General features: G+C 40.0%; 2 protein-coding genes across 5 annotated transcripts; one reads left to right on the forward strand and one right to left on the reverse strand.

The window, feature by feature from the left end:
• Window positions 1-1008: 1008 nt before the first annotated feature.
• On the reverse strand, window positions 1009-9089 carry LOC117764171 (differentially expressed in FDCP 6 homolog). Of its 3 annotated transcripts, XR_004614335.1 has the most exons (13): window positions 8882-9089; window positions 7083-7223; window positions 6804-6989; window positions 5684-5911; window positions 5437-5583; window positions 3960-4022; window positions 3721-3829; window positions 3351-3649; window positions 3099-3265; window positions 2460-2658; window positions 2233-2323; window positions 1530-1953; window positions 1009-1479 (listed from the first exon to the last, which is right to left on the reverse strand). XR_004614335.1 is itself a non-coding variant. In XM_034589742.1 (12 exons), exons 1-12 carry the CDS (start codon window positions 8975-8977, stop codon window positions 1760-1762), a joined length of 1920 nt encoding a protein of 639 aa, XP_034445633.1. In that variant the 5' UTR covers window positions 8978-9089; the 3' UTR covers window positions 1009-1759. The 3 variants fall into 3 exon arrangements, 2 of the variants coding, with proteins under 2 accessions (XP_034445633.1, XP_034445634.1); XM_034589742.1 differs by having other exon boundaries at window positions 1009-1953; XM_034589743.1 differs by lacking the exon at window positions 3960-4022 and having other exon boundaries at window positions 1009-1953; window positions 8882-9088.
• A 1562-nt stretch (window positions 9090-10651) lies between these two features.
• troap (trophinin associated protein) lies at window positions 10652-18954 on the forward strand. 2 transcript variants are annotated; one of them, XM_034589740.1, is made up of 14 exons: window positions 10652-10868; window positions 11254-11355; window positions 12506-12743; window positions 12834-13332; window positions 13775-13887; window positions 14087-14138; window positions 14756-14901; window positions 15021-15075; window positions 15180-15259; window positions 15361-15447; window positions 15977-16066; window positions 16187-16502; window positions 17257-17459; window positions 18687-18954. In XM_034589740.1, the coding sequence occupies exons 2-14, from the start codon at window positions 11294-11296 to the stop codon at window positions 18759-18761; spliced, it is 2016 nt and encodes a 671-aa protein (XP_034445631.1). In that variant the 5' UTR covers window positions 10652-10868; window positions 11254-11293; the 3' UTR covers window positions 18762-18954. The 2 variants fall into 2 exon arrangements, with proteins under 2 accessions (XP_034445631.1, XP_034445632.1); XM_034589741.1 differs by having other exon boundaries at window positions 10694-10868; window positions 15977-16060.
• Window positions 18955-20541: the final 1587 nt, after the last annotated feature.

The following is a 20541-nucleotide window of genomic DNA, read 5'->3' on the forward strand; positions in this document are numbered from 1 at the left end:
CAACATTACTGAACATTGCATCATGTGTCAGTGGCCACTTCAGTCTAATGTGGAGCAATATTACAGCGCTGACAAAACATCTTTACCAAGTTTATACTGTTTCGCTTTTATGTATATGGTCCGTAATGTGTACATTTATACACAGTAGATGTTTATTCCTGACATTGTTGTTAAATGTGGCGTTGCATTTCACAAAATTAAAATGAGAGGTGATTGATGACATTCAAAATGTAATAATACAACAAATGCTACTACTACTAATAATTATAATATAATTTATTTATATCACACTTTTCTTAACAATGTTACAAAGTGCTTAACAAGAAGAAATAAAAACAAAAAATGTCAAAAAAATGTCAAATTAAAAACCAGACAAGGCAGTAAAAATGCATAAAAACAAAAACTAATAAAAAACAGTATAAACAAATGAAATGAATGCAAAGCGGACGTTCCCTGGAGCTTTTAGAAAGAGAAACATTGAGAAAAGATGTTATCCACTGATATACCTAGTTTACACTCTTGACAGTAGTATGGCTGTGTAAGCTATATAGCTTTCTTACATTTGTGTTTTTTATAATACATTTTTATTTACTGGCTAATACCTATTTATCTTTATTTGTGAAACTTCAAGAAATGTAATGAGGATAAAGTTTTGTTAAGAAAAATTACCATCTTGTATATAATGGCCAAAAAGAAAAATAAAGATTGTTAATACTGAGAGATCAATATGGCTGTTTTTAAAGTTATGGCTGATTAGCATCATTCCAGTCTACGTGCAGTTTGCACAGTCTGTCAGGGGATGTCCCTGTTCACCCGAGCCAAAGGTTTTACCAGTTAGAGGCGTCACGTTAGTCAGCGATGACACATTTCCACTTTGAACGAATGAGGACTCAAATTCAAACTTAAGCATGTGGTTTGCTCATTCAGCATTGTGGGCTTTAACTACTTCCACACTGTGTGGTCTTTGGAACTGATTTTATTACTGTTTTATGATTCACACTACCCCTTAACAATAGCTCATTTATTTCAGCTATTCATCTTGTAATGTATGCAAATGTCATGAAAGTGAGGATTAAAGTGTATTGAGTTGCATGTCACACATCATTAATCATTAAACCCAGGGAAGATCACTCCAGAAATCTGGTTAGGGCATTAATTCACTCTTTTATTTACAGTTGTGTTAAACAGTCGAAACAGGAAGTTCAACTTGAATCTCTCTCTTCCCCCCTCTCTCTTTCTCTTTCCTGTTTTATGAGGAGTGATACACGCGACTGAAACTCATAATACTGAACGAACTTTTCACAAATATCAGGAAAAGCGTCAAAAAAGGCGAACCACACCACGTATCCCCAACAAATATGTAAAGTTAACAAATGGTTATATTAGAGAGCTGAACAAATGAGCTTTATGTGTGTAGGTATTATTAATGAAACATGAACCTTGTACTTTCAGCATCTCTTACAGCTCATTTTCTCTGCACTGACGTACTGTATGGTTCATGTCCAGAACAGGCCTCACGCAGTTCGCACTTAGATGAGCTGGAAATATTGCAAATCCAATTTCTCACTAAAATGTGTTAAGCTGTGAAATGAGGTCAGTAAATTCCACATCTAATGGTAGTTCTCTAAATTCGGTTTTAAGTGTAAATGTCCCACAGTCTTCACATATTAGACAACCCTCAGCCTCTTGGCCTTCCCGTCAGAAACCCTCACAGTGTGACCAGATGTGAGCCGGGCAGCCTCTCTCTGATTGATGATTTTCAGGGGATGTCCATGTCTCCATTAGAGGCATGGGAGTGGCGTTTTTCTAGATCACACCCAGCTCTGACGACGTTTTCTTTGCTCTCCTCGTCCTGACCCTCCGAGTCCGATCTCTTTCTGAGACGCAGCCCGGGATCTCTCTGCGTCGGGATCTGGAAGGCTGAGAAAGAGCTTCCTAACGACGGCCTTTTCTCTAAAACCAAGGAGAGTGACAGCAGAACACGTCAGAAACAGTTTAAAGGGGACAAATGAAATCAGATGTAAGTCTGCAAAGTTTGCAAAAAACTCTATCCTAACCACCCTATCAATAATGGCGATAGTGCCCAATAGTACAGGGGGCATAAAATCAAGACAGAGACAGACAGTAGAATATTCACAAACAATCCCTAATCTAATATAAGGATGTAACGGATGAAATCTTTAAAGTCCTGTTTCATATTGCACCATCTGGTCCTGCATAGGGGACACGTACCTCCTGGTCCAATCGGCCGCATCAGTCTGTTCATCTGGACATTCCAGTGTTTGACGTTGGTGCTCGCCAGGCGAAGTTTCCTCTGCGCAGCCTGTCGGAGAAAAACCCATGAAAACTTCTGTTTCATACGAGCAAGCTGACATCTCCTCCAATAAATAAGATAAAGGAGATAAATGTAGTTCTTCTCATTAATATGAAATCAGCGAGGTTTTAGTTTTTTTGCTTACCACTACATCCTGGTCAACCCTGTGCCGGTTGGCCCGGACCTCTTCAAGCTGCCTCTGCGCCTCCTCCAGGGCTTGAGACTTGACCTCCATTTCCTGCTTGAGCTCCTGCTTCTCCCTCTGCGTCTTCAGGATGTACTCCTCCTGTTCCTCCTGCAGGTTCATCAGTGCCTTCATTTTATCCTCCTCCTCAGCCAGTAATCTGGACACAACAGAGAACAGGAAACATGGTATTTTCAAGAATTTATAATTGACACCAAGCTGTTATATTAATGTAATGTTTCAGGCAGAGGGAGAGAAGATGCACAGAACCTGATGTAAGGTGTTTGGCAGATTTATCGGATACATTTCTCAGAGTGCTTTAACTTGAAAAGGATGAGAGTACAGAAACAGCAATACAACCGATCTGACTGATGACAACATTTTAGAACTTCCTCCATCGACAGCTCAACTTCCTCACGAACACAACACGACGTGAACTCTTTTCAGCAGCTGAGCTGAAGATCAACAATCTGCACTCTTGACTACCCGCTAACAGCTAATAGCTCGTCGTTTTCAAGCTCGAAACCTAAACAAATGACTTCTTATCGTGCATCTGTGAAAGTGTTTGGCGGAAATGAGTGCACGGCAGCTACACTCTACCCTGCTTGAGCATAGCGGAAGGCCTCCTCATCCAGCCTGGCCTTGATCTCCTGCTGCAGCGCCTCTTCCAAGCGCTTCTGCATCTCCTCCAGCTCCTTGATTCTCTTCCTCTGCTTCTCGGCCTCCTCCTCCTTCAGAACCATCTCTGCCTGCATACTGACGCGAGCCTTGAGACACAGACGGATGATTATTCACATATTTCTTCATCTGAATTCAAACTCTTTAATTTTCCTTCTTTGCCCCCACACTCACCTCCTCAGCCTCTTTCAGCTGGACCTCCAGGGCCTGCTGGAGCTGCTCATGCTGCTGGCGCCTCCTCTGCTCGTCCTGCTGCAGGAGGGCCTGAGCCTGCTTTTGTGCCTCCTTCAGGAGCTCCAGCTCCACCAGCTTACGCTCCCGTTCCTCCTGCAGGGCCCGTAGCCTCTGCAGCTCCTCCTCTTTGGACTGTCGTCTCCTCTCACGCTGCTCACGCTGTTCGCGCCGCTTCATCTTCAAATCTTTGTGGAGGGACTTTTTCCCCTCCACATGCAGCCTGATAGCTGTTTGAATGGCTGCAGTAGAAATAATGTTTAGTTTCATCATATCAAAGGTGGATCAGTGATTTATATCAGTGTCTTCTGACCTGTTGTCCACTCCTGCCTCTGTCTGGTGTCTGAGGCGCTCATCTCATACGTCTTGGAGAGGGTTTTAAGACAAAACATGCATCTCTTCCCATCTCTGTCCTGCAGCACCTGTTCAACAAGGGAAACAGTCACTATATCAATAAAGATTGTGTGATCATGTATTGATTTTCTTTTTTAGATTTGTTGTGACCATTTCTTACATATACTGTGGTGAAGAGAAAAAAAACTGTCAACTCACTGGGAAAAGGAGGTTTTTGATCCATTTTGAACGACCAAACAATATTTGATCATCGTCTACTTCCTATAATAAAGCATGATTTCAGATGATTCTTTGTTTTCCTTTAGAGTAACAGATGTAGTGTGTAGCAGTGTGCGGTAAAAAAGGCAGAACTTGACCAGATGTTTGTTTGTCAGTACTCAGTTTTGTTCAATGTGGCATTGCTGGGCTAATAATTGACTCAAAAGCAGGCATGAGCAACCACTCTAAAAAAGCTCTGAGATATGTGAGGAAATCATTATCTGACTGTTCAGAATACGTTCAGTTTCTAACCTCTGGGCTGAGTTTTAGGGTTATGATACCTAATATGTGAGGCAATATCTAGGGGCCGTAGGAAAATGATCAGGGCAAAGGAGTTTTCAGAAAGGGTGGGATTGTGGGGTTTTTAGTTTGTCACTCAGTGAAAGAAAGAAGGGTCTAAGTCATCATAAGAGCATTTCAGAGGGTTTTGTTTTTTAATAAAAGTGAAACATAAACTTGTGCCCTCCTCCACATCTCAATCATTTTGATACTGAATCTTCTGACTCATCATAACTGGTTGCACATTCGTCCAGGTTTTGTTGTATTTTATGTTTTTGGGAAAAATTTTTTTTGAATCATGAAGAACTTTCCAGCAATTCACAGGAAAAACCATTGTTGAGGGAAGTCATAAAAATAAATGATCTGTTTGTCATCTTTCTGATTCATCCTGCAACCTCTTTGGGGAGTCCCCACCCCCAGGCTGCTAACTGCTGTCTTAAAGGAAACGGATTATACTGATATTCAGGTCCATTATTTTAAGTTGAGTTACGACTTGAAAATGCTCTCTCAGAAAACACATCACTTTCCTCATACCATCCGTTGCTGCAGCTCCTCTTTGCAGCCTCTGTCTGAAATGCTTGGCTTTAGCTCCTGTGTCTTTAAGGCCCCCTCCTCCTAATAAAGCCCACTCCGCTCTGATTGGTCAGCTGTTTCTAGTGCGTGTAGAAAATGTCGGCCTTTCTTCTCGCTTTACCTGACTCTGTTCGTGGGCGTGCTAGACTAGCTGCTAGACGTGCATAATGCAATAGTGAGTCATCATGACGTATTGGCCAGATACTGACGTGGCGTTTCAGTGAAGTGTTTTCTGTGGGGGGGAGAAGAGCTAGTTTTGTTTCTTTCTTGTCAGTCTCTGGGATTTCGTTGTATGACCACGGCACTGCAGTCTCATGTCCTTTTATGGGCATTACGGGGGGCATTTATCTATGCTAATTAGGAATGACTGGCACAAGCTTTCAACTTACGAGATTATGGGATTCATCAATATAGGAACAAAGGTGTGGACAATTCTGCAGGTTATGAACACGTCATGTTAATTACTCCAGAGTTTACGTAGGAACTTTCTTGAGAACAAATTTAAGAGAAAACCTCCAGTGTTAAGAATTGAGCGATTGAGAGATGATCATCTCCGGCTGCTTACCTCCACACAGCAGTTCCCATCCAAAGCGATGTTGCCCTGGCAGTCCTTGCGGTCCTCCCCGGTGTAGTAGCACAAGCTGCTCGGCCTTAAGGTGAACCAGCGCTCCTTCCAGTTTCTCCTCAGCTGACCTTTTTTCCAAAGATATCCCTGCATGCGTCCAAACCAACACACACACTGTTACTGCCTGAGACACGTGCCCGTCAGGAACCCCAAAAAACTATCTTCTTGTGGTAGATGGGTCACCTACCTCTTTGAGGACATCACCAACTATCTCTCTATACGCTTCCTCTATAGCCATGCTGATTATGCTCTTCTCAATTCCTTTGGTAATTTTCCCTGAGTTCATCATCTCAAGAAAAACCCAAACAGTAATGCCACTCTGCTGCACTGAGTCCTGGGAGAAGAAGTCCTCCAATTCAACACAGTTGAACTCAATACTCATGGCCATGCATACTTTCTTGAGGAGGTACTCCACCTGAGGAGGAGAAGAAACCCAACGTCTTGAGACTGAAAACTTAAAGTGACTCAATTGAATGATCTGTGTTTGCTGCATTATACTCAGGGGAAGATGTAACTAAAGATAATATTTGTTTTACTATAATCTAAAACCTCTTACAAAATTTGAGTGTAATGGATTTTTTTTCACTTTACTTTATTAATTGTGAGCTTTTCCCAATAAATCTGCTTCTTTATACGAACTATCAAAAATCTCATTCTACAATGTAAATCTTTTTATAGAGTAACATGTATTCATTTGTTTCTCAATTAAACTATAGTCACACTTCTTACATCACTGTGGTAAATATTACACCACAGTTTTCTCTGTACAAGGGTCAGCATGTGAAGCTAAAATACCTAAATAAAACTGGATCATGTTTACTTTAACTCAGCATGATAGTAACAACTCTGCCCTTGAAATTTAGGGCTTTCTCTTGGCAGCAGCTGCGAAAAACACTTGACAGGAAACCAGAAGGAGTTTGCAAGTGAGAAACTAGCCCACACGGCTGTGTTTAAAAAAACAGTGTTCCATGATGGCAAGAAACAAGGTTTCAGCCTGGGTGCACTTAAGGCCCAACAACTTTTTTTTAGGCCACTGTTGCTAACTCCAGTCTTACAGTCAACAACAGAGCACAGCAAGTCGAAACATTCATGCGACTAAATTTAGAAACAAGCAACAACTCTGACTTCAAAATTGTTCATGTCATCTTTTTTTTCAGTCTGTTCATACTCTGTACAAAAGCAATATCTCTTATCCTGAATAAAAATATGTATTTTTCAATCAGATATCAGATTTGCTTCGTGGTTCTAACCGCAATGAGTTCATTAAAAAAACATTTTAGATTTAAATATATCCTAGTTGAACCTACCTCATCAGGAACCATCACCAGAGGGTACTTGTCCTCAGACAGAAAATTAAAAAGACACCAAAGTTGGAAAGCATCCCTCTCTGGCAGAACCGTGCTGCTGTTTTTGTCCGTCTGGTAGTTTTTCTTTGCCGTAAGAGTCCAACAGAGCTCGTCTACACTCTCCTTAATAAAGGATCCTTCCACAACCTACAACAACAAAATGCAGAGACAGTGTCCTTGACTTCCGAGCGATTCAAATTAGAATGAAACAAAAAGAGCACGTGGTTGCGTTTTTATCACCTTATCCAGAATGTATTTGTTGAGATAAGGCATATAACCCTGACTGGACACAGGACCATCATCATCATCTCTGAAGTGCTCCTCCAAAGCAACAGGATCATGTGGGATAGACAGGACTGTGCACAGGTTGTGGGACAAAACCTGAGGAATCACAATGTACAGGACACACGTATTGTAAAACTGTTGCCGTGAAATGCTAAATGTAAAACGCAGGCAATTCAAATCAAGTATTTTGGCATGAATAGGATGTTACACCACTGCCAAAGCTTATTTTAGAGAGATGAGTTTGTTAAGGAGAAATGTCAGTACCAATATCTCCTCAGACAACCTGATCTAACAAGTTATAGAAACAAAATGAATGGAGCTGAAGCTGTGAATTTTCTACTGGATCATATATATAAAAAAAAAACAACAACAATGTTTTAACGTGGATTAGTTTGACAAAATAGTGTGTATGCAAAATATTTGAAGAGAAACAGCATGGAAACATTTCAAATAGCATATTTAAAAACCATTAAAAAAAAAATCCCTCAATTAGTTTAAGTACTTGTTTAGGTTAGAGCAGCTCAAAGAGGTTTACAGCTGAATAATATTGGGTGACTTTTGTTAAAAAATATAGAGCGATATCGAAGATTTTACAAAAAAAAGTACTGTAAGTAAGCAAGTAGTACTTTTCAGTGATTACATACAGTGTATTTTGTAAATTAATACTTCTATTCAAACTATTTTGCCAAAAGAGATTTTATCCAATAAAATCAGGCCTTTGCTATTGCTGCAACACTTTTTAAACTGAAAGTGTGCAACATCCTCAGATATCTGATGCATTTTATCAGACAACCAGTCTCTGTGTGTTGAGCCATAACCACATCCTGTATCTCGTCTCCTGTGCACTACAACATCTGTCAGTTATAAGGCCATGGCGTGCAAACCGCTCGGCTGCAAGCATGTCTTAAGAATATGGTGCCTGTACACAGGCTGCCTGCATGAGGGGGATAAGCCCAGTCATGAGGCTGACCCGCTGCAAGCCAGGAGCGGCCGGCCGCACATCGCAGGAACCTGGAGGTGGCTGGAAATGGAGTCTGGCCCACACCAAGACCAAGTGACATAACAATGAGATCAACTAAAATACAGCTGCCTCACTGAAGCCCTGTAGCAAGAGACAACAATCACCAACATGTTTCCACTTTGTCCTCGCTCTCACTGTAACAATGTTCTTTTGACATACACAGACTCATGTTGTGAACATACTCTATTCAACAGGCTGTTCTCTGGGCAGGTCCAGTGTCAGAGGACCCTTTGCACTACAAGCTGGTACATCGAGGCCCAGTGCGAGCACAGCTTGGAGATGAGGGCTCCCATTCATATACAAACTGAGAGCAAACTGTTACTCTCGTGCTCCTGCCAGACAGAGGTGCATATTGTGTCCTCTGTCAGCAGTGACAGCATTTTACTAGAAATATAGGGAACAAATTTGTTCCTTGTTGAACAGAATGTGCTTTAAATCGGTTTGTTTCACACAGGAAATATTGTTGATAAGTAACATCCGATGATATACACCCTTATTTCCTGTAGCACAGGATCAAATGTTACAAAGACGTAAGTAAGAAATGCATTTGTGACAGTTAGTTTGCTGAGCACTTCAAATATCTTCACTTCATCTTCCTCTGAGTGAGCCCACATGATTGAATATGAATTGAGGGAGGAAATGAGGCAGCGGGGTAAAAAAGTTAGTGGCTTCTCAGATTAGAAAAGAAAAATGACTGAAGTCCCACCATCCAGGTAGAGGACCCTCCACTCACCTTTAGCTGAGACTTGGACACCTTACCGCTCTTCTCCAGATCCAGGGCCGTGAAGCCGTACCAAATGGACTTGAGCAGCTCAGACCGCAGGTCCATTTCTGCAGCAGTGTTACTTTCTGGTTTCCTCCTCTTGGTCTCTTCTTCTTCCCTCTGCTGTTGACACAGGGCCCCTGGGTGACAGCCAGACACCCACACTGTGTTGCTGCTGTCAGCGAGGCATGGGCTTTTACCAGTCTGTTGGCAGCGACACCTGCTGGACGTCCACAGTCCCCGACAGAGTGGGAGTGTCTTATTGTTCACTGCATTCTCTGATCCTGCCCTCCAGCAGTGGGGAGCACAACCGCTGCTTTATGAAAAGGCCCCATTACAAGTTAGTGTCTTGCAATCAAATTTGTATCACCCTGAACTTTCCTTTAAAACTATATCAATGTTAATAAGACTGAAATAATGAGTTGGTGAATAGGTTAGTCAGGTGACAGAAAATTTATAAATTTACCACACCATATATTGTACAATTTCTGCATTTCCAGTATGATTTGTTGTATTTACTGAGTTTTATTTCACTGTAAATTGAATATCACCCAATTTCGACTGTTTTTTAAAAAACTATAGAGTTTAAAGCATCATATAAACTGTGTGAGGAGCTTTTTTTAAATTGCAGTTTTTAAACCTTTTATTGGCCAAACGAGTACTCATAAACTGTCACATTAACTGGTTATTGCAGCCCTCATTATAACAGATATATGTCCTAGTTTGAGTTTTATTGCTATGTATATTGTTGTTGGTCTTGGTCCTATATGTTGTCAAATCTCAAAGGAATGCTACCAAAGTAACTTTAAATATATTTGTCAAATAATTATTGTGAAGTATATGAGTGTACAGTAGCAAAATATCATGTACTCGAGAAAAGTACAAGTACCTCAAAGTTGTATTCTAGTTCTGTGTGCTGCATGAGTAAATGTACTTTTCACCTCTGCTGCCTTCAAGGACTAGTGATGCTGTCAGATTTACATCTAACAGACCTGACTGGCCAGATGTAAGGTCAAAAAGATTCTAAAAGATGTAATGAAATGAACAATTATCAATGGCCTTTTTAGCTAGTTAACTGATATTAGCTCAACAAACGTGTGTTTCTGTTATTTAGATTTAACTGTGTTGTTAATTTGAATTGTGTAGAAATAAACTGCAAAAATATATGTGCTACCCTACAGTACTTTGGTTTCTCCAATGTCTCACATGTTGTTGGGACATTTGAATAAACGGTGTTAGATGGGTAAAATAAAATAAAAGGGTGACAAATCCCCATCTGCATGAGTAAATAAAGAGTTAATAAACAAGTTATATGATGGTGAAATTGTTTCTGTCTGCGATGATACAACTCATTTATGAATTAAGATCAAAGGACATAATAAAAATAATAAAATACCATAAAGATACCATAAAAGAAAACAATACATCTTCATAACTCCACATCCAATCAAGGGCTGTTTCCATTTTGAATGATAAAAAAAGAAAGCTCTATTTTAAGTATTTGATTTGGTTTCTCTCATGTCAGTGGTTTCATGTTTGTTTGATTTGCTCTAGTTCTATTCTATTCTATTTACACGTGGTGGGGGTCTGGGGGGTTCGGGGGGAGGGGGAAACCTCAACCACAAAAAAAAAGAGTCACTTGGTAAAACTTTCGCGTCGTTGCCATGGAGCTGTTTGTGAGAATCTGATGCCCATTGGCCAGCGACGCTGTGATAACCTCGATGCGCGCAGCCATTGGTCGCCACGGCTTCCTCTTTCCACCAATGGCGGAGCGCGCTTTTTACAAACTGCCGCGAGTCCAGGAAGTTGACAGCCCAGCTCGGTGAGAAAGAACCAAACAAGGGATCTTTAAATTCCTACTAAACGCCCGGAAAACCACAACATTCGGATTCCACTTGACCAGAGGCTTCACTGGACGGTCGGAAGGAAGGGACGGTGGCCATTTTGTATTTGGAAAGTACGTAAGATATGTAGTATACGCCTTTAGATGTGTAGGTGGCGTGTGTTACCGACGAGAGGCTATAATGTATCTCTTTGCTCGAGTTAAAGCTAATTTCTCATGTTCAAGTTGCTAGAAACACTTTGGTTTAAAGTGTGTACAGGCTTGGCTGCTATCAGCTATGTGCTCCATCTGTTAGGCCAATACATTTCATTATTTATAGCCTGATATAACTTGATTGTGTTGTTGCTTCCTTCCATTAAGGGAATTGCTGAATTTGGAATGAATTAGTAGTCCGTTGTTTTTATTTTTCCAGGTGCATATTTTTCGTCTACTCTCTTTAGTGTGAGTCTGTTTGGTGCGTCATGCTTTCATTTGAATGAATTCCTTCTGGCTCCTCTAGTTCTTCATCACACCACCCTCTTCCTCCTCCTGTCATCATTATGGATTCCTCTGCAGTCCTCCGGCAGCAAACTCAGAAGAAAATCCACAGTGACTTTCTGAGGTAAATTGGTTTATTTACACACACACACATATTTTTTTTTAACATTTTCTTTTCTCATTCACTTTCTGGGCACTGAATAGTTTTTTAGTACAGATGTAAATTTGTTTGTGGCATTTGTCAAAGACTGTCAAGTTCCAAAGCTGATAATGAACATTCCTGTCAGATTTGTAATTTATTTTGTATTTATTTTTGTTCCTGATTCAAATCTTAATGTTTGTCTGTTTCTGAAGATTGTTGTTTATTTTTGTTCAGTTGATTGTTCTCACACATTTGGCTTCATTTTCTAAATAAAATACAAAAATTAGATGGAAAAAATAGTTTTACTCATGTAGAATATCCAGCTCTACCACATCATAGAGGTGTTCTATTAAATTCAGATCGGGTGTCTGACCTTTATATCCAATCTATGTGATTTACGAGGCCTTGGACGTTCACTGATCTCATTGTCGTGTTCACTCAGTTTGAAACTTTCGCCTTGTGGCATGATAACGCTCTATGTAGCCATTTAGTTATGATCCTGCCATCTGCAGCCTCAGCAGAAATCCAGATTAATCAGATCCGGCTACGTTTTCCTGTCTTCAAATGTCCAGATTTCACAAGCCTGTGTCCACTGCAGGATCAGATCCCTGTTCTTTGTTGTAGACCCTTCACCTCAACGTGTGGTGTATTCTGAGATGCTTTTCTGCTCACCACAGTTGTAATGACCTGAGTTACTATGGTCTTTCTGTCAGCTCCAACCAGTCTGGACATTCTCCTCTGACCTCTCACCATCAAGGCGCTTCTGTCCACAGAACTGCTGCTCACTGGATGCTTTTTTGTTTTTCACACTATTCTGAGTAAAGACTCCAGAGGCTGAGTGTTGAAATTTCCGGAAATCCACAGTCGGCAGAAACACTCAAAGCAGCAAACAATCATGCCACTGTCAAAGTCACAGAGATGTCATTTATTACTCATTCCTCATTGATGTTTCAACATTAACTGAATCTCCTGACCTGTGTCCGCATTATTTTATACTTTGTGCTGCTCACATAAGATTGGTCAGTTGGATAATTGCGTTAATATGTAGATGTACAGGTTTTTCCAATGAAGTGGCTGGTGAGAATAGTTTTCTCTATTATTTCACAAATAATTGTTTTTTTTCCCCACACAGAATGAAGAATGAACATAACAAAATCCTAGCCGACCAAAAACCTTCCAAACCTGTGTCTGCACCTCATCTTTCTAAACAAGACAATGAGAACAAAGATCCAGGAAGTTCAGACACATGCAGAAAGGCAGCTGTGCGACCAGCTGTAAGCAGACTGCCAGTGCTTGCTAAGTCTCTTCATCTCCCGACTCCCGTTGACTTCACTCAATCCCACCGTAGATGGGAGGAGAAACCTCTGGCTGTAAGTGCCTCCGTCCTGTTCCACAGATTTAAATGCTTTTATTTAATCTGATACTTGTTCCGTTCTTAAGACTTTGTCATTTCACTTCAGGGGAAAGCTAAGAAGAAAAAGCCGTGCACCAGGCCTGTTCCTTTTAACCTGACTCAGCCCAAGAGTTCAGCAAACAGCAAAAACCAACAGCCAAAGCCACAGCCAGGTGCTCATGCTGTCCAACCTGAAAACAATGTAGGCAATGCTCGTCTAAGGACCCAAAACATTATTTCAAAACCTACTAAACATCCGGCTGTGTCAAACAGCCATGTTGACTCAACACATAAGTCTCATGGAAAGGCCACAGAGAAAATATCCCACCTGTCAGGGCAGTCCGAGCCCCCGAGCACTTTCAAGACTTCAGCCACTTTGTCCAATCCTCTGTCAGCCTTTCATAATAACGCTCTGCATCAGAACGGTGCTGCTTCTTCTGCTCAGCCTGCTCTTAGTGCAGAGACCTGTTTGGAAAACATGAACCGGCTCAGCCTCAAAGATCCAACCAAGTTATCAGATGCTGACCAGAACACACAGCTGACCACGCAGGTGAAGAGTTCAACTGGTAAGTGAGCACGCTGCTTTTCAGCTTCTTCTTCCGTTTTAAGCAGCATCACTGAATATATCATCACTTTACGTTTGTAAAAAAATATTTTTGTCTTTATTTGTTGTTAAGTCGTGCCCACAATAATTCTAAATTGCTATGTTTTGGTTTGTCTGCTTTCTATATTTTTCCCTACTTTACTTTAACTATACTTTATCCAATTGTATATTGCTGTAACAGCTGAAATTCTCCAGGTAGATAAATGGATCTCACCTTTACAATAACACATTTGTAGCTTATTATTAATTTGATCGCTAGAAATGTTATCAATTTTGATGATTGCCTGCTCTCTATTTTAGTACTTTTTTGACATTTCTACTTGTTTCTCACTTCTGTTGTTCTTGTAAACAGTTGTTAACACCGTTTCTAAGATTTCTTGATTTCCTTTGTGTTGATAACAAAGGGGAGAACTTTCAGCCAGACCACGCAGCTTTCCTTAGTATCCTCCGGAATGAGGGCGTAAGCACCGCAGCTCTGGGATCTGCAACTCCACAGTCCAAACAATATAAATATATGGTGAGGTGGTTTGATGATAGTTGTTTACTGCCTTATTGTACAGTGTCTTTCGGACCCAACACTTTTACTGAAGAGGTTGTTATTGAGATGTTACTTTTGTTTTCATAGGGATTTATGTTCAACAGTTTTTAAAATCATCAATTTCCAGAATAAGTCGAATAATGATCTGTGTATCTACTGATGATTCCCTTGTTTGCAGCCTCAGCGAGTGTCTATCCTGAAGAGTCGACAAAAAGCGGCAGCAACCACAGGTTAGCATCCGACTGAGAAACAGAATATGTCATTCAGTTTAGTATGTGGCAGGTAAAGACGGTTACATTAGAAAAATCATGTCTCATTATTTCTTTCTTATTTTGTTTGTTTAAAATTGGCACAGAAAGGCAAAGTGATCATAGTTAATTTATTTTCAATTAAAGGTCAAAATTTCAAGAAATACATTCGATAGCTGTGTTACTGAGATTTACATGAGATGATTGTCTGATTGTCTGATGATTGTCACCTTCATGTCTGTATGGTAGCTGAACCAGAAGCCATTTAGCTTAGCCTAGCATAAAGACTGGAAGCAGACTAACAGCCAGTTAGTTTTGATCTTCTTATCTAATATCGAAAGTATTATATAATATCTAAAGTATTTCCTAAAAATGTAATGTTCCTTTAAGTTAGTGATGTAAAAAAACAAGAAGGATATCAATAAGTACAAGTCCCAAGGGATGTAAGCTGATATTTAGTATGATCGCCAGTTAAAAAAACTTAAAATATGAAATTAGTATTTGTAAATTTGAATTTGAATTACTTTGTAGTAATACTGGGTTATATGGGTTTTACATATCCATTCAGCCTGTGCTCTGCATGTGTGCCATTCTTACAGGATTAGAAAGGTTGGTGCAGTTCTCCCCGGACACCGCCGCCCTGCAAAGTATCCTCCAGAACGTGGGGGTGAATGCTGGAGGGCTCGGAGGTGGCACGCCCCGAAAGTCTGCCTGTCCACCAGGCCGAGGCACTTCAATCTACCCAGTACGACTCAATAAAAGCGTTTTTACCTCTGCTTTTTTTCCTTCTTATTTCCTTTTGTTGTAGGTTTTTTTCAATATATTTCTACGCTGCTTTTGAAACAGTCTCATTTTCTTTCCCAGGCTCAGAGAGTACAAATTAGGACAAATCTCACAGAGGCTACCGGTGGACCAGTGGGTAAGACGCGGCAGTATTATTCTTGTTGTTCTATAAAACCTAATGACCCCTTATCTCTTTGTCCTTTTTATCCTGATGTGACTCAGTGGTTTTGTCCTCAACAGTTGCACTCAAGGAGACTCCGCTGAAGAAATGGACTCCACAGAGAGTCCGCGACAGCAGACAGAAGCCCATGTCAGCTATGGTCAGTATTCATTTATTGTATGCTCATATTCTGTCTTTTTGACATCATGCATTTCGATTTTTGGTTTTTTAATCTTTATCTCATAATGCTGCTGTTTTCAGAAATGGCATTTATCCACACAGCAGTCACCGTATGCCAACACTCCAGGTCTGAGGAGCTGCAAAACCAACCTTCAACCGCACCAGGAGGTGATTCATTCAGTTTCATTCAGTTTTACAATGGGTATAGATACATTTTACACAGATCTGGGCTTAAAGGTTCAGTGTGTAGAATTTAGTCACATCTAGTGGTGAAGTTGCATGTTGACATCCTAAATCTAGGCCCACGTTATTGGTAGGACACCATAAGCCTTTTGACATTAAATCCATCCATGTAATCAAGGATGTCCTCAAGATTTTGGATGTCAGAGATGTTACAAGTCAGCTGTATTCGTCACTTCCCTTTTACATGTTACGGCGGACATGGGGCCGAAATGTCGTACTTCAAGGATCAGAGTGCAGGTCACATTTACAAACCACTTAAGATACATTAAGACACATTATACATGTAACATAAATATGTAAAAATATATAAAGAGAGCAGAGTTAAAACTTAGCAGGCAAACAGTGGACGATGATGATTTCAAAACAAAAACTTTATATATATATTAACCAAAAACTAACAAATTGCATGTTATATTTGCTTTGGATCTCATATGACTTCACTGTCTGTCAGCAGGAGATCGTGCAGAGATTGTTTGATGATCAAGAGGAGCTGAACACTGACGAAGACCTTGAGACACAAGCGCTCCCAGTTCAAGCTTTAAGTGTAAGAAATCCCAAACTAACACCAACACATGGATCCAAATTTAATTAAGTTCTTAGTCTAGTCATGGAGTATTTATTTATAAATCACTGCTCTGTTTTGTTTCCTCCCCCACTTCTCTAGACTAAACCCCACTGTGAAGAAAAGGGAGAGTCAAGCAGAACTAACACCAGTGAGGATGAGGATGAGGAGGAGCAGAGGGTGGCGGGTGTACAGCTGTTCCTCCAAGAACCACAAAGACAGTCCGTCATTTTTTTTTCAACGGGCAAAACACTGCTCAGAGCTCCACGCTTTGAGAAGCAGGAGAGCTCATCTGATCAGGATCAGCACGTTCCAGTTTCATCAGACCAGAGAAATGTGCTGCCGCTGCATGAAGAGACGTCATCTGTGTCAGAACCAACCTGTCGGATCAACACTTCTGTTAAGAGTCTGCACAGAGGTAACACTGACGTATCACATTACCATAATAATCACTGTGTCTCATAGTGTTTAACATACAATCCTCATAATCCTCATACTGCTGCTCTGACTTGAAAACCAGACTAGTTATTTTCCTGGAAGTAATGCTTGGAATAGTTTTATTAAAGTTAGATCAGATTGAAGTTAATTGTGACCACTTCTTCAAACGTATTAAAACAACAGAAAAAAAAAAGAAAAAAATGCCTCCATACTGCTCCTTCGATGTCATCCCTCAAAGGAGTGTTATTCGATGCGAAACTGCTTCATTTACACTATTTTTAGCCTAACTGTCCTCTGATAGCCTCCTCCGAGGTGCATTCACGGACCCTCGGATCCCACAATTGTGGGATTTACATTATACTTTATACTTTAATGGAAATATTTAAATTTTAGGAGTAAAATCACCAATGTTTGTGTTTTTTGTTAAATTTTCAAAAGAACAGTATCTCATGCAAGCTTTACGAGCTGAACTACTCAGTGTTTTCCTTCTTTTAGTTTATTGTCCTTGAATTTTTTTTTTCCATTTACCACTAATATAGTGGTTGTCATCTTAATTTTCATGGATGTCATATATTTTGATCAATAAGGTTTCTTCTTCTGGCCTCTTTCATTTGTACAATACTTCACATAATCGTCACCATTTTATGTATTTAATTTCATATGTCATCTGTGAGCATTAGCTTGAATTGCCGCTGTTATGTTCAAAATGTTAAAAGAGACTTTTTCTATCACAGACCTCATTACTCAGAAGAGTCGCGGTCTGAGTCCTGCAGTGGCGTTGCTGCGGAAGCGTCTTCCTCCTCTGGAGGAGCTGCGTATGGATGAGGAGGTGGCCACCTACACCTCGGTGTCAGTCGCCACTGCTCCCGGGTTTGTTCCTCCTCGGCCTCGCTGTGGAAACCCACTGGCCTCCATCCTGCACTTTGAAGAGTCCTCTGTGAGTACACCGCTGATAGTGAAGTGTGACTGGTGCTGTCTGAAGCAGTTTGACTTAAATCAGTTACCTTAATAACTATTTTAATGAAATGATCTTCTTCTTGGTTATTTCTTATTCAATAAGCATTCGGTCATTTCAGTGTAGGTCAGAAAAAAAATCTTTAGTTACCAGAGTTACAAATATTTTCACACCATAACACAAAAGTTAAAGTTAGTTAGAGCCCCATTACTAGTGTGTTGTGAGGGTGGTGCTAGAGCTCATTTCATGTTAATGTTACCATAGACTGAATACAAATGTAAACATGACTGCTCACCGAAAGTAAAATAAAATCCTCTTGATTGTCCCCTGGTGGCTGGCAGGTTCTTAACCCTGCTTCCTCCATGTTGATGGATGGGACATGGATCAAACTAAAAGCTATATATTAAATACATTTTTTGTAAAGATGTTTTTTTCATTTCAGGTAGTTCTTATTACGCTGTTTTCGCAGATTTAACTGGTTATTTGATTCTATACAAACAAGATGAAATGTCATGATTGACAGATGCGCCTGACTTGCGATTGGTTGAGCACATATATTACCAGCTACCACACCATGATCACTCCTGTGGAGACACTGTCTCCAAATTAAGTCAAGCAGGAAAGACGGCAGCACCTGTATCCAGGATATTTTGGCTTCAGTGTTGTTAATCAGGAGTAAGTGGAGCCGTGTCGTCCATCTTTACATACAGTCTTTGAGGAAAACTGTTCCTGGGCTCTGGTTGATGAAACCATAATATGTTGTTTACACTCAGGCTCCTTTTCGAATTCAACGAAGAGTACAGCTTCATCAGTGGGTTTTAGAGGTGACAGATTTTAACAGACAGAGCTTGTTACCTTTGGACAGAGCCAGACCAACTCTTTCCAACTGTTTTTTTAAATCTCACCTAAACAAAAATAATCTAAAGGCTTGCAGGTAGTTGTATGTTTATTATACAGACATGAGAGTGGTTATCAATGCTCTCTGTATCTTAGCATGAGAGGAAATGCACATATTTACTCAAATGTTCAGCTATTCCTTTAATTCACGGAACAGTATGATACAGCACAGTGTTGTATTACAGCTGTACAAGTTGTCTCATTTATTATGTCATTGAGTGACATACTTCTCACATAGCTCTGAAACGTTAAACCTATACGGAGATATTCTCTGTAAACATTTTGAAAGACGAGCTTCCTTTTGTTTTCCAGAGATTTGTTCCCATTGGCTTTGATCTCTCCTCTGGTCCTTCTTCCCCACACGGCTCTCCACAGCAGGAGAGATGATTTGCACTACAACTACAGTATTTGTTTTTTTTACTGTGAAAATCCAGAGAGGATGTTGAGCTGAAGCTAATGTACTGATGACTTTGTTTAATGGAGCAGATGATGTTTGTCCAACACTGATGTTTGCCAGCCTTAGTACAGGTCCAAAGAATGCTGCTGGTCTAATTGTTTTTGAACCACAATTTTTTTTTTTTCTTAAAAATGTTATTATTACTTTCAATAGATGCTTTGCAAAAGAGTTAATATCTGTAAAATGACGCATGTTTCATCCTGAAGTGTTTATGATACGAGTCCAAAACTGAATGTGGGATAAAGTAAATGTTGTAAAAGGTCAATGAAGGCACTGGACCTCATTAGTGTTTTAGATGTAGGCTACTTATAGATTATTGTGTCAGAGCATTTTCAGAGAATTGATTTTCAAATAATTGTTTGTTATTTGGATTTTTTAATGAGGACCAAAAATGTAAGTTCTTATTGTACAGTATAATAAATGTTTATATGTTACTGGAGAGCCATGTTTAATTTGTGGGATTTCAAAGGTTGAAATAGTTTAAAGGGACAGTCCACCAATCTTAATCGTAAAACTTGTCAGTACTACTTGGTCTCTGAAAACAGGAAATTATCAGCTGAATTCATACCAAGTGGACAAAGTTACGATATTGGTTGTTTAATGGGAATTGATCCAGTGTTTTTGGAGCTTGAGTCATACTGTTTATTAAATATACGATCACTTATTTGGTTAAAATGAACAAATATTTTCTTGTTAAAACCTGTTTAAACAAATAGTGCGACCTTGAGGTCTCAGAATCAATGACTGTCACTATTTTTCACCAGGACCTTATGAAATGAAAGTTTATTTCAGCCGTATAGTTTTTCTATATTCGAATAATAATATGACCTAGAAACACAACTCTACAACAAATGGGCCCAATGTAGATAAAAGTTCACGTCCTAATGAATGATTAATCAATGTTGACAGCAATGTTGTAACTTCCTGTTTTATCCAGTTTGTAATCCAGCTCTGCTTGTACGTCCCTCAACTTTATGAAAGCACAACACAACATTTCTGCATTACCTCTTTAACTATCATTGCAACAACCACAACCAGTTTCTTATCAGCACTTTATTCTTATTAAAAGCTGTTGCCGCTCATGTGAACTCCTTAGCAACAATGTGGATAAGATGTCCCACGTTGTCCTACATTCCCCACGTCTGGGCCAAATGTACCAGGTGCATGTATGGGCTTCATATGAAGGTCATGAAACATTGTATCATGTAAGGAAAGAAGACACTATAGAGGCAAACGTACTGTACAGTACATGTGTAACACACCCTGCTGCGGAATCAGCTGTCTCATTTGGAAGTGGAAATGTCAAACGATCATGAGTACCCAAAGAGACGAACTCACTACATATGTTGTGTCAAACTTAATATAAAAAGTAGAAGGAGCTGGAATGATTTTCAGAAGAACGTGCACCTGTGCCAACGCCAAACAATCACATGTCTGTGTGGCTTTCATGATTATGATAGAAAAATAAAAGAACAAAGGAAGAAGTCTGATCAACTGCACCAGATTGTACAGACCAAGATCTCAACACCTTAAATATGTACATCTAGATCCACCCATGTCTGTTTGTTGCTTTGTTTGCCGAGTACAGAAAGTAAACATTCCCAGACACCAAGGAAACACAAATAAGAAACGGTACAATTTTCCAAATAGCAAAACAAGAGCACAAGTGAAAGTCTTTGGAACAAATGCAGTACAGCATCTTTGATTTAA

The sequence above is a fragment of the Hippoglossus hippoglossus genome, chromosome 7 (genome assembly GCF_009819705.1).
Source record: "Hippoglossus hippoglossus isolate fHipHip1 chromosome 7, fHipHip1.pri, whole genome shotgun sequence".
Taxonomy (NCBI): Eukaryota; Metazoa; Chordata; class Actinopteri; order Pleuronectiformes; family Pleuronectidae; genus Hippoglossus; species Hippoglossus hippoglossus.